Source organism: Lipophrys pholis (assembly GCF_963383615.2).
Source record: "Lipophrys pholis genome assembly, chromosome: 22".
In the NCBI taxonomy this organism is placed as follows: domain Eukaryota; kingdom Metazoa; phylum Chordata; class Actinopteri; order Blenniiformes; family Blenniidae; genus Lipophrys; species Lipophrys pholis.
Genome location: NC_137644.1, coordinates 20087649 through 20101390, shown reverse-complemented (window position 1 = coordinate 20101390; position 13742 = coordinate 20087649). Strand labels below are relative to the sequence as shown.

The 13742-nt window shown below is 43.0% G+C and overlaps 1 protein-coding gene across 1 annotated transcript in view; it reads left to right on the top strand.

The window, feature by feature from the left end:
* The window catches only part of nav3 (neuron navigator 3), a 285560-nt gene that overhangs the window by 255700 nt on the left and 16118 nt on the right, over positions 1-13742 (top strand). Inside the window, exons 19-29 of the mRNA XM_080492455.1 lie at positions 153-310; positions 396-590; positions 1283-1335; positions 1791-1814; positions 3621-3644; positions 3831-3908; positions 8288-8371; positions 9541-9652; positions 9940-10064; positions 12992-13015; positions 13499-13665. Coding sequence (XP_080348581.1) covers positions 153-310; positions 396-590; positions 1283-1335; positions 1791-1814; positions 3621-3644; positions 3831-3908; positions 8288-8371; positions 9541-9652; positions 9940-10064; positions 12992-13015; positions 13499-13665 — 1044 coding nt within the window. The remainder of the gene's footprint in view (positions 1-152; positions 311-395; positions 591-1282; positions 1336-1790; positions 1815-3620; positions 3645-3830; positions 3909-8287; positions 8372-9540; positions 9653-9939; positions 10065-12991; positions 13016-13498; positions 13666-13742) is intronic.

Here is a 13742-nt window from a genome sequence, read left to right as displayed (position 1 = left end):
CGTTCACTTTGCTTTTGTCGCCTCTTGAAGCTCCTCAGACTCGCTGCTCATGCCGGCGGCTCACGGTGTGTGTGTGTGTGTGTGTGTGTGTGTGTGTGTGTGTGTGTGTGTGTGTGTGTGTGTGTGTGTGTGTGTGTGTGTTGTGGTTCCAGGTACCCTCCGTCTTCCCGGCAGACCTCCCACGAGGAGGGCAAGGAGTGGCTGAGGTCCCACTCCACAGGGGGCCTCCAGGACACCGGCAGCCAGTCCCCACTGTCCCCTCCTGGAGCCGCCTGCACCACCACTGGAAAATACCACTACTCCAACCTCTGTCAGTCCAACCTGCGGCCATCAATCAGTCACGTGGATCAACACGAGGAATTAAAATCCAACTGACGTGTTTTGTTTCTGCGCAGTGAGCCCCACCAACGTCAGCCAGTACACGCTGCCGCCGGGCAGCAGCAGCATGAGCCGCTCCAACAGCATCCCCGCCCAGGACTCCTTCGACCTGTACGGCGAGGGCCACCCACTAGGGGGCAGCGCCACCTCCCTGGAGGACCGGCCCCGGGCCATCAGCCGCTCCGGGTCCTTCCGGGACAGCACAGACGAAGGTGGGACACACTCTTTAAACCCAGGGTCTCACGGTTCCACAGACAGTTCAATGTCATCTTGAAATGCCGCCTTAATAACCTTTAAATTTAAACTCTGACATTTTTCTTTGTGGTGGCGCAGAGTACACGTGATGAAGATGTCGATATTTAAAAAAAGAAAAAAACAATTACTACAGAAAATGACTCCAATCTCAACATAAAGCCCATTTTAATGAAACTTGTGCAAAATATAGTGAAATTTGTATTTTTTTTAACTCTCCTAGCTGTTGTATCTGCTAAAGTACAGTAACACGTTTTTATGGGTGATATGAGACATTAATTGTGTCTCGTGTCCAATCCTTCCAAACCATCAAACCATTTAAGAGTCACATGACAAGACATAGAGTGTGTAAAAAAAACTAGAATGCAAAAGCTTTAGAGGTTTTTTTGGACATTTGATTGTCTTTTGCATTCAAATTGGCTTTATATTGAGATTGTAGTTATTTTCTGTCGTGATGGTTTGGTTTTGTGTAAATAGAGACATTTTTCATGAAGTACTCTCTGCGCCACAACGTGAACATTTAAAGGTAATGATGAGGCCGTTTCACCCGTCCCGCTCAGTCAACGGGACATTTTTCTGTCTGTGGGAACTAAACCAGAATGAGTCACATGTTTCACTCGTCACTCACTCGTTCTCTGATTCTCTCCTGCAGTTCACGGGTCCTCGCTGTCTCTCGTCTCCAGCACGTCTTCACTGTACTCTGCGGTAAGAAGCAAGGAGACACCGTCAACTACTGAGAAAGTAGTGGTTTCTTTTTTGTGGTTGTATGATGGTAAACCAGCAAGAGTTGCCTGTAAAGTTCCTTTAGTGTGGATATTATTATTATTATTATTATTATTATTATTATTAATAATGATCATGATCCAGTCAGAAGATTGATTCACACGTTTGCTGTACGTCTGAAGAAGCTCTTGGTTCCTGTGAGGAGAAACGCCAGAGGAGCCGGTCTCTCCAGCGTCGCTTGTTTATTTCATGTTTATTAAAACAACAACTTTCACTCCGTTTCAACCACTCTTCCATCGGCCATTTTTTTCTGTCCCTTTAATCTCGGTTTGATTTAATCTGGGCTGAAGATCCTTCGTCTCTGGATCATCGGATCCATTTTTTAAAAAGCCGCTGACTGAACAATAATCCGATGTTTCTTAACATTTCTCTTTCAGACGGAGGAAAAAGCACATTCAGAGGTAAGAGTGTGTGTGTGTGTGTGTGTGTGTGTGTGTGTGTGTGTGTGTGTGTGTGTGTGTGTGTGTGTGTGTGTGTGTGTGTGTGTGTGTGTGTGTGTGTGTGTGTGTGTGGCCTTGTTTTTTCCGTTGCAAAGCAGGAAACTTGTTCGTCAATCAAAGCACAAACAGTGATATTTACTGATATTTACTGATATTTATTTATATTTATTGATATTTACTGATATTTACTGATATTTACTGATATTTATTGATATTTATTGATATTTACAGCAGAACAAATCAGATCTGAACTCTACAAACACAGAAGAATATCGATCACAGATAAATCGTCAAGGTTCAATTCTTTGTGTCGCTTTTTAATGAAGACGTATTTATTCCGTCTCCATTAAAATCATTCTGACACACTTCGCTCATGACCAACACTAAACACGTGTAAAGTCCTGCTCTGTTGATTCTTTCTTTTTGGAGTCTTTCACAAAAATACAATTACATCTCCTGTTTATCACTGATTTTTCTTTGATTTATGTTTTTCTATTTTTTGATGATTTTCTGGTTCATTTCTGTCCTGCTGAGCTTCAACTTAAAGTCTGGATCAAACACTAAAAGCAAATACCTGGAGGAGTTAGTTTGAACCCTGGAAACTGCTGGATTTCATCTTTTTCAGACTCTGTTCTTTAATCTAATCTCTTCTCTTCTGATACGTTTTCCCCTCATGTCCTGTTTGGCAGCTTCGTCTAACTATATCCGAGTCAGAAGCGTTTCTGCTCCTGCAGCAGAAGAGACTTGGAATCTCCTCCTGTTCCTTTAGTGGAAGCTCCAAGACAGAGAGGAAAGAGGAATACTTCATGTGTGGCTTTTCTTTTTACACAAAATACTTTTCAAGAAGGAGATTTGAAGTATTGTAATTACATATTAACTGAAAAGTACAGTCACATGTCTCAAAGTACTCTTGAACAAACCGCACACAGAATCTAAGTTCTTCTCTTTGATATAATTCGGCCGTATATCTGATGTGTTTTAGTTTCTTTTCAGGACGGAACCTTCAGTAGAACCTTTCTACTGAAGGTTCTACTGAAGGAACCTTCAGTAGAACCTTTCTTATCATCATGGTTCCTTCCAGTCCAATAACGTCCTTCAACCTTCCCGTCGTACCAACATTTATAAAATCCACTTCGCTCGGTGCAGCAGGTGATAAACTTACTAGAGTCAGAAGGAACTTCCATCTCAAACTGTTTTAAGACTAAAGTTCACAACTGGTCAGGAACAGTCTGGAGTCCTGTCTTTAGGCCTGATTTACTCTGATTACTTCACTTCTTCATTCACTGTACTTCACCTCGGTCTGTTTGAATAAACTGGAAAAGTGCAGGAAAAACGTTCTAATGGGCAGTTTGATGCTTTAAACTACAAAGATAAAGTCGTATAATAGAAATCATGTCTGCCACAAGCCATCAAAATGTACAATAAGATCTTTGTTCATCTCTCAGCGATTTCAACGTGACAGAAAAACACTCCGACATTTAAGCAGAAATGATTTCAAACATAAGATGAAGGGAAACGTCAGAATGACATTAATGTCTGATGTTTAAACAGGAAGACGACATGGGCGGCGTGTCCTCTTGTAGTTTGTATTAAAGAAGAATGTCTTTTCTGAGCCGTTTGGCTCCTGATGTAGGTGTTTGCTGATACTGTTTGACCCAGACGTCTCTCCTCTCCCTGCCGAGCCGCCGATAACCTCCGTCTCTCCAGTTCAGGCTGTTTGATGGAGGCATGCGACAGTGTTAATGTTCTCTTTTCTTTTTAATCAAGGGCCAAACAGTCCAAAACTCCACGGTAATCCCCCACTCTTTATGTTCACACTTCACTGTCACACTTTCTTTTCTTTTTTTTTTTTCCCAGTTGTCAGCAATGGGAACGTTGCAAGTTCAACGTTGTTGTTTTTATTTTGTTTTGTTTTAATACCGGTTGCGTGTTGTTTGGCCGAGCATTAACCGAACCTTTCCCCCTTTTCCAACACAGCAAATCAGGAAGCTGCGCCGGGAGCTGGACGCCTCTCAGGAGAAGGTGGCGACCCTGACGTCTCAGCTGGCTGCCAACGTGAGTCTGTTGACTTCAGGAGACGCTGTCACAACAGCCGGCTCATTTGCATGATAACCTGCTGTCACACTTTTTTGTTGTTGTTTTTTTTTTCTTGGAAGCATCGCCTATCTAAGCCCTGCAAGGAATACAAATCTTTCAGACGCCCACTAATTCTCCCGCTCTGTGTTTGAAGAGTGCGTTCTGAGTTTCGTCTCTCGTTGGGAGATTTTCCAGGGTGTGTGCAGAGACTCTTGTCTCCTGGCAACAGTGACGATTTAACCCCTTAAAATCCAGATTCACGCTCAGTTTGTACGACAACCTTTCGAGTGAGAAAACAGTTGTTGTGTTTTTATTTACACATTTTGGAAAACGATGTCGTTAGCGTGTTGGACCACAGGGTGGCGCTGTCTGGCAATCCAACTTGGTCGTCTGTCCATGATAACATCTGCGTACTCACTTGTTAATGTTTACAGCTTATTATTCTCTGCATGCACATGTGGGGTTTCTTTAGAAAAACAACCAACAGCACCCACTAGTGGCCCAACAAGAAAACTGCATCGTTTTCAGCGCTTCGGCTTTTTCTGTGTAAACGATGTGTTTTCTCTTGAATCGTTGGAGGAAGTTATTGACGAAGACAGGAGAGTGTCGGGGAGCCAGACCTTCAGCCTCACGGTCTGGATGATAGATTATTATTCTTATTATCCTTTAAAGGTTTTTTCGATGTGTCTTCTCGTTTCCTCCTTCATGCAACAACATGCACTTTATTAGTTTATTAGTGTGTGTAGATGTGAATGTGTGTGTGAGTGGCTCTCCACTAACCGTATCAGAGACACATTGATGGATTCAGATCCTCTAAATTCCTTTTTTTTTTATAGTTTTCCAGTGTTTTTACTTCACCCGCACAGCGATGAGTATTTAACTGAGACAAGGTGGTTCATCCACAGTTAAAACATCATCAGGTTGTATTCCACTCATTCCTCTTCCACGCAGAAGCTCTAGGGTTTATTTACCAGCTCATGCAAACGTCTGGTACGTCTGGTACGTCTGGTACGTCCTGCACATTATCTGCAAATGTCACGTCTGATATGATGAGGTATTAAAGATCAGATGGGATCAGAAGCCGGGGAAATGAATTCTACTCTACCTGATCGTTTCGATGGATTTCTCGTATCCGCAGGTTGTGTGGAGATATAAGAAGGATCAAAATAGTTTGAACAGCAAAGTTTAGACGTTTTAGGATTTAACTTTTAATGCTTCCATAGCTGAGTCTTAAAATACATAATTTACTGAAATCCGTCGCTTATCTCTGCTTTTTCCTGCTTAGAGTGAATCTATATGAGTAATATTTGACGTGTGATAGAGAATGCAGGTAATCAGCCCAAACAGAGAAAAACAACCGCTCAAATTCACACGTTCACATTTTTAAAGATCCAGTCAGCGCAGGGAGAACGTGCAGACTCTCGTCCCAATCAGGGAATCCACCCTCACTATGAGGCGGTCTGTGGAGATACGCTCTAGAAAATACAATTATAAATGAATGGAGCCACTAAAACTTGTTAAATCACCTCGATTTCTAGTTTCACGTTTTCTATTTGTGATTAATTGATGGTGTGAAAAGTAAAAACGACTCAGACACTGTCGAGGCTGAACAACCTTCACTCTCTCATGGCTTAAGAAGAAATCCACACAATTCAAGGCTTTTTCAAAGTGATGAGTGTTCGGATGACGAGCGCTGCCGTGGGCGGCCTTAAATCTTATTCTCCTCACAGCGCAGGGTGAGTTTATCAAGGGAAAGAAAAGCAGTCGTGCATCGAAAGAAATTGCTCTTTTAGTTATATAATTGATTCGATAGTTGTTTTGTTGACAACTGACTTGAGAAGGTGGATATTTGGATTTGGTGGAACAGTTTGTGAAACCTACTGAAGCTTGTTGCGGTCAACCTTCCGTGGCGTCCAGTGTGGCGGTGGTCTGGCCCCGGAATCAGTATAACCGGATGACGTCCTCACGTTCATCTCTACAGGCCGTTTAGATGTGATTGAAAACTGACGACGCCAATGGAGACGGCACCGTGCAACCCTCAACACGTCAGGAAACAACATATTTTCTGCTTCTTTTTTTTTTTAAATATGATAATCTGGCAATACACACACACACACACACACACACACGCGCGTGTGCAGGAGCAGCCGGTCCGTGCTCGACTGCTCCGACTCTGGTGGGATTTAGAATTAATAAGAGAAAAGAAAAGATTCTCCGGCTCTGCTGTCGTGAAACGGCATCACTCCGTATCTACATGACAGCCTGGCGCCATTCTGGAGCTTTGAGCTCGCCTCATCCTCCCGACGCCTCAGGAAGCGCCGCTCCCCGCCCACGGTCCGAGTCCTCAGAGCGCAGCCGCCGCCTCTTCCTCTCTGTCCACATGTAGACATGCTTGCTTCAAATGCTGAGCAGCGACTCCCACTTCACAGACAATCTGCTATTTTCAAGATGTTTTCTCAGAAAGAGGAAAAGCAATCTGTCCCTTTATCTTATATCATCCAGCATCAACAGTCCACATCAGAAGTGAAATAATCATCATTTTCTGAAGAAATAGTTCTTATATTTGACGACAGAGTGTTTGAATCACTCGATCAAGATGAAATAAGCGATAAATTACAATTACATCGTCGTGGAGATCTTTCAAACATGAGGCCCAAAGTCTGGCGCCGCTTCACACACTGTCGCCTGCTGTACTGAACCAAGAACTTTTCCTCCTGCGCCTTTTCTTTACTGGAATTTCAGAATTTAAATGTAGGGAAATATATATTTTATCACTCAGCGCACAACTAAATTCACATGCATTCCGACGGCTGCTGTGAATTATGTTTGCAGAGTCGGAGCTGAAATTCAAATCCAATCCACCGGGTGTCGCGAAAATATTGATGAATCAGCAATAAAGCTGACTTTGACTTTCAGTCCCATCAGCCTGTTCATCCTACTTGCTGTGGTGTGCAGGATTCTGCTGTGAATGCACTTTTTATATATTGGAATCATAGTAATTCTCTGGTTTTGTAAAATATATAGAGACTTTCCTCTCGTGTACTCTGCGCCAGGGAAAGGAAAAAACACGTTAAAGTATAAATTGAAAGGTTATCATGGTACTATTCTACCTGTTCGGCCCACGTGAGATAAAACTGAGCTAAAATGTGTTTGACACTCCTGCTGTAGAGGGAAAGTGGCAGCTTATCTTGCAGAATGCAACAATCAGCCATCATCATGTCGACTCTTCCACAGTCCAAAGTGCCTGACGCAAATTAAATAACTTTATACACCATCAACACGTCACATAATCGTCCATTTCACTTAAAAATAAGACTGAAATGTTCCTTTTTGTACCTTTAAATATGAAGAAAACCTTTTAAGAATTAAAAAAGTTGTATATTTATATAACGAGATGTTGGTTCACTGAAGCGAGTTTGGCGCCGCGAGTTGAGTTGAGTTCTCTCATTGGCTCCGCCTCCTCTCATGACCCCCGGATCAGGACAGGGGTCAGGGGTGGCTCGGGGACAGATGGTGCATTCTCTGGACGCTGCAGCGTTTGACGGGCGCCTCACTCGGAGTGGACAGGTGGGCCGGGCGCGATGAGTCGGCGCTCGCAGGTGGAGCTGGAAAGAGATGAGTCGGAACAGCTGAGGAATGGAAAAGGTCAAAACCGGCGCTGAGTCAGCAGGGACACGGGAGGACAGGCAGAACAGGGTCCAGTGGAGTAAAACTACAGACTGACAATCAGTACTTCCTAATTCAGTGAATCAAACTCCACAGATTAGAACAATGGAGGGACTGTGTGTTCAGGTTTGAGTGCCGGGTCTGGGCCAGCTTCCTGTGACGTACCTGGCCTGACAGGTGAGGGGATGAGCTGGCAGCACCGTCGTGTCTCCAGGTGGAAGAAGAGCAGGGCGGCTCCACTCGGATCACCTCCCCGCCACTCTGTTGGCGGTTTTAGTCTTGACAGATTTATTTGAAGCTCAACTCCGTGAGGATTAATCGGTGCCAGTAAGACGCAGCAGTGGAGTCACATGGAGAAAAACAAAAACTGCCTGATGTTCAAATAAACATTGATGTTTAGTTTGAACTGGATTCTCAGTCCAAGTGAAGGAGAATCTCAGCCGCGTGGAAACGTCTTCAAGAGGACAGAGCGTCTGGACACAAACATCTCCTCTTCCTCACTTCAACGCTGTCGTCATCAACCAGCTGCTTTTCTTCTATTGAGGCTCTTCTTTCTTTGACTCCTTTTTAAATTAGAAATTAGAAATAGAAACTTTCCCCGGTTTTTGCCGGTGTGGAAGTATCCGGATACTGCAGTTACCTTGTACTTGCAGCAGCTCGGCTCAGTGTTTTGTGTGTCTCTGTGTCTGCAGTCTCACCTGGTGGCGGCCTTCGAGAAGAGCCTGAGTAACATGACCTGCCGCCTGCAGAGCCTCACCATGACCGCGGAACAAAAGGTAGAGAAAAACTCTGTGATGAACTCTGAAACCTGGAGGCTGAAGAAATCATCCAAAGTGGGAAGTTGTATGAGATTGAAACGGATGAGATGAGAAATAGTTTGTTTTGTTTAACTCCTTCAATTGTTTTCTATTAGAGACAAACGATACTGGATATGTACCGATATCTGATATGCCGATATTTGTCGAACAACATTTTGCACGTACCGATATTATATTAAATCACAATTAAAGCTTTTATCAGCCTGGTGATGTTACAAAAATGAACACCAACTAAGAAAAACAATTAACCGAACATGTAAACATTTATTTTTTGTCAAATTTTAAAAAATTTTAAACTATAAAGTCTTTCTTTCATTTTCTCAGAATATTTTGACAATAATTAATGCTTTGTCGTTGCTGATCATTTCTCGTTGCAGAAATAATGAAAGTGCACTTTACAGCTTCCTAACAAACAAAAACACCTTATCACTGTGCATCTCTATTTTCTATCATTAAAGGTATAATTATTGGATAAATAGGATTTATTCACCATAGCCAAACCTTGTTGATTCATAAGTCGGTAAAACTCTCCTGCCAGAGTTCAGCACGTCACACAAACGTGTGGAAAACAAGGCTGCTTGTGGAATTTAAGCTTTAATGGCTGTGAAACACAGATCACACAGCAGCAGCAATACGTTCAGAGGTTTTATCCCGTCAACGATTCATGAGAGCTTTCCTCTGTTCGCCCACCCACTCTCACGTATGCAGCTTTTTAATCCTCTATAAATTAAAGCTGAATGGGATGTCTTTGTCAAACAAGGCCGTCCGAACTTTTAATTAAAGCAGAAATCCTATCTGCAGCCCATACTGAGTTTTATTAAGGCAGAAAAGGCGACTCCCTCTATCTGATTAGGGGGGTTCTTTTCTTCTTCTTTTTTAAATTCTCAGCAGGTGGCGCCGGCTTCATTGTTCCTCTGTCAGACTCTTCTCTCAATTCTTTTGATTTAAAGCCATTTTGCTGAGGGTGACGTTGCAAATATGTGGATTCCGACTGGTTTCAGTGCGTCATTGCTGTTTTAAAATAACCTCCGGTCTGGACGCGTTTCAGCCGTTTCATTTAAAAGTAATAAAGATTTTGTCCGTCTCCGTTTGGACGAGGCTAAAAGCGTCTCTCTTCCTCCCTGCAGGAGTCCGAGCTGGCCGAGTTGAGGGAGACGATAGAGATGCTGAAGACTCAGAACACCGACGCACAAACAGCCATCCAGGTGGCGCTCAATGGCCCGGACCACCTGCACAAAGGTAACGGCGGCGCCGGACCGTTTGTTTCAGTCATCTGACGATTTGAAGAGGAGACGCTCATTCCTCCCTGATTGGTCTCTTTGGGAATTGAACCAGAACGTTGTCCTTAAATAGCAGCTTCGACTTCTGGCTAAAAGTTTTTATTTGAAACTTGAAATTTAATAAAACAAACACCTGCTTATTTGGCATTTGAGTGTTTTTGCACAGGAGCTGAAATCAAGAAAATGACACCAGCCAAGGCAGTTTGGCACGACGCCAGTAAGAAATCTATTTTCTCTCGTCTCCAGACCTCCGGATTAGACGGCAGCATTCGTCAGAAAGTATGTCCAGCATTAACAGTGCAGCCAGTCACTCCAGTATGGGCAGCCTGGGCAAGGACGGCGAGGATAAAAAGAAGAAGAAGAAGAGCTGGGTAGGTGGAGAAAAGAGAAAGAACCGGAAAAAACTCTGGACAGGAAGCTTCATAAATCATTTTCTCATTATGTTTCAGGCTGCATTTTACTGTTTAGGAGAAATTGCCTTAAAAGTTGAACCCAAAATAATCATTAGTTGATACAGTTGCAGTATTTAAAGGGAGACTATGTCAAATTTAAGACTTTTGTTGTGTATTGGAGACGGTTTTGAGTCACAAAAGTTTGTCTTTCAACTGGATTAGAGAGTTTGGGATTTTCTTCTTTGTTAGTGCAGATTGATTCTAGACCAGGGTGTCAAACATACGATCCCATTGGCTGAAAACGGACCTGCCAGAGGCTCCAATTCGGCCACGAAATGACGTTATCCATCTAAAATGACATTAACTGCAGTATATCTATTTGACCACCAGGGGCGCACTTTAGTGCGTACTACACAGATGTAGAAATGTGTCGACATTGAAGATAATTCCTATAATTAAGTTACTCTGATCATAATATGACCTAACCTGCTCTATATCTGAGTTCCAGCTGCATGTGGACAAATGTTTGTAGGTTATAAAGCACATGGTGAACTGAAGCATCATATTGGTGAAATTGTAGTACTTTTATACAAATTTCATACAAATACAAAACAAAAGACAGAAATTGTAGTTGTTTATCTGAACTGTTCCAAAATAAATAACACATTTTGTAGGATTTTCCATCAACACATCACAAAATGGTTTATTTTACAGAAATAAATGACCAAAGATTTTACTTTTTGCACTCTTAAAGACCGAGGAAGTGAGGTATCCATTCTGTAACCGGCATTAAAAGTCTTATATTTTAACAATAATAGTTGGATGTGATTGTGAGAAGCTCCCGATAAGCACATGAATTATTCAGCGGTAAAGCTACCAAGCATTCACTCTGCAGGCCTGTATTAAATGATAAGACGCCTTCTCTGCATTAAATAGGATAGTTTTGAGTCTCTGTGAAATAAACCTTATTGTAATGTTGGAATATTGTTTGACTGCATTCAGCTGCATTAAAATACCTGCATGGACTCAGGATAGCTCCGTTTGGATTTGGCTCAAGGAATTCAGAGACATGACTTCTTTTTTTACCACAAACAGTGATTATAATGACGTCTTCCAAAATGTCCTCTACTGGTGATGAAGTGATGAGAGTATCAGCCTATGAATCACCTTGTATTTGTTTTGTTTTTTACTATCCCAGAGCTCATATTTAAAGTTCAAGGACACAAAACTCTTTACAATCCAAGAGACGTGTTGAGGTAGAGTCAACCGCACTGCAGTCAGTTGTTTCCCTTGGAACCCACTTGGAAGGTCAGATGCAAATGAGATTGGAAAGATGAAGACGTCCTGGTGAAGTTGAGCTGGAAGGTTGTTTGGAGGTTGAAGAAGAGTTTGAATCTGCGTGTGAAGTGAGAAAGTCAAGGACAGAAATATGGAAAGTTTCAAGAATATTCAGACAGACAAATTTTTAGACCTTTTTTTTTTACTTTAATTCATTCCAGACAGGTGAAATACACAAAATACAGGTATATTCAAAAATATTAAACAATACTGTATCTATTCACACACATATTTTAGTTTTTATTCATTCTGTTTGTTTCTCTTGTTTCTTTTTCAATTTTTTGCAGTTTTGGAAAGAAAGAAAGAAAGAACAGATTTAAATTTGCATATTAACTTACTACACGTACACACAGAAACACATAAAACACATACATCTAGTTTAACGTGTCTGAAAACAGGTGGAGAGAAGTCCAACTTCTTCAGTAATAATAAGTTAGACAAACTTGCTGAAAGTGTCGCCGACGTTCCTCCAGCGAAACATGACTTGATAAACGTTGCATCTTCCTAGAAAGCAAAAAAACAAAAAGTCTGTGGAAACATAAACAAACATAAAACATAAAAGTTCCTTTCCTCTGCTTGTCGTTCTCTCTTCCTGCTCTTCACTCTGCCCTGAGGCAGACAGCTGACATATTGGAGGCTCTGACTCTGCCGGAGCTGCAGGCACTTTTTATTCACTGCTGCAAAGCGCTCACTCTTCACCTTGGATGTAGTTCACCACAGGGTCAAACATCAGGCCCTTACACACCCCAAAATAATTCAGCTCTGCCTCATGAAGACCAACAAGTCCCTCATTTCAGCCACAATTAATTCATTTGCATAACCTTTGCCCTGCTTCCATTGGACGAGCTGCAGTTAATGAATAAAGCAGAACCAGACACTAAGAAAGAAAAGCGATATTAGTGCACATTGTTTAGATATAGTGACCCCAGCAGGCGTGTATAGACACTGAGAAGTGTGCTTTTTATTCTTGATGGGGGGAAACGAACGGACGCAAAGTTCCAGTTAAAGAAAAGAAAATGTACCTGACAGTCATTAGTGACACGAGAAGCTAAACATCCCAACCTTCAGCAGCGTAAGTTAGAAAATGACCCATTAGAACCAGATCCAGATCCAAAGGAACGTTTTAACTGGGGAGGCTCTGATTCTAATTTTGTTTAAAGAACGAGTACTAAACTTTACCGTGATTCTCCAGACTGTAAGCAGCGACTGTTTTCACTTCGAACCTTCGATACCTGGTTGGTACCGATACCCGATACTGGTATCGGTATCAGTGCATCCTTGTGTTTGCCTTGAGCTTTTGAATGTTTCCTGATATTTTGTGTTCTCGTGGTTCCATCATGCTTTCTTCAAGCCGCATCAACAACCTTCACATCATCACGTTTTTCTGTTTTGCCTTCAGTCCAAATGTTTTCATGTGAAGTCGGCTCACAGACCTGCTCCGAGCTTTTACTTCTACCTGGACGTCAAACTGTAACGACTGTATTGAACTTTAGTCCAGCAGGGCGGCAGTAAAGTGGCGTGGTTGAGTGTTTGTGTGGCTTAACGTTGGGTGTGTTCTGCGTCTTCAGGTGGCCGACTCCATCCCGGCTCAGGTCAGTGGTTTGCCAGTGTGTCTTCTGTGTGCGCGTGCGCGTGTGTGTGTGTGTGTGTGTGTGTGTGTGTGTGTGTGTGTGTGTGTGTGTGTGTGTGTGTGTGTGTGTGTGTGTGTGTAGTAGTGACCCCCCTCCCATCTCCACTTCCACCTTTATTTCTTCTGCCTCCTTCCTCTCGTAGAGCAGCCTCCTCTTTCCCTCTCTGGGAGCGTCGGCATGGATCCTGAAACCCCCGTTTCTTCATTTTGAATGCTCGTTTCATCCCCACTCAGTTTTTAGGGCCACATAAAAGACCGCTCATCCTTTTCTGCCTTTCTCATCTTTTAACGGCCTTGCCTCTTTGCCTCTTTGCCTCTTTGCCTCTTTTACCTTTTCACCAGAGAGTGAGTTTTGCTTGGAAGCAGCAGGGAGTGACCTCCTGCTCCAGGAACCAGGGTTGGGTGGAGGAGTTCAGCACTGACGTCTCCTGCTTGTGTGTTGCAGCTCCGCAGCTCCTTCAAGCAGGCGTTCAGCAAGAAGAAAAGCAAATCGCAGTCGGCCCACGACGAGATGGAGGAGATGACCGACTCCCTGCCGTCCTCGCCCAAACTGCAGCACGACAACAGGCAAGGCAGCGTCGCCACGCTGCACTCCTCGCCCTCCACCACAGAGTGAGTCTTCTCACCCTCCCAGCAGAGGCTCTCCACACTTCCTGTTTAGTTTTGTTTTTCTTTCTCAATATAATTGT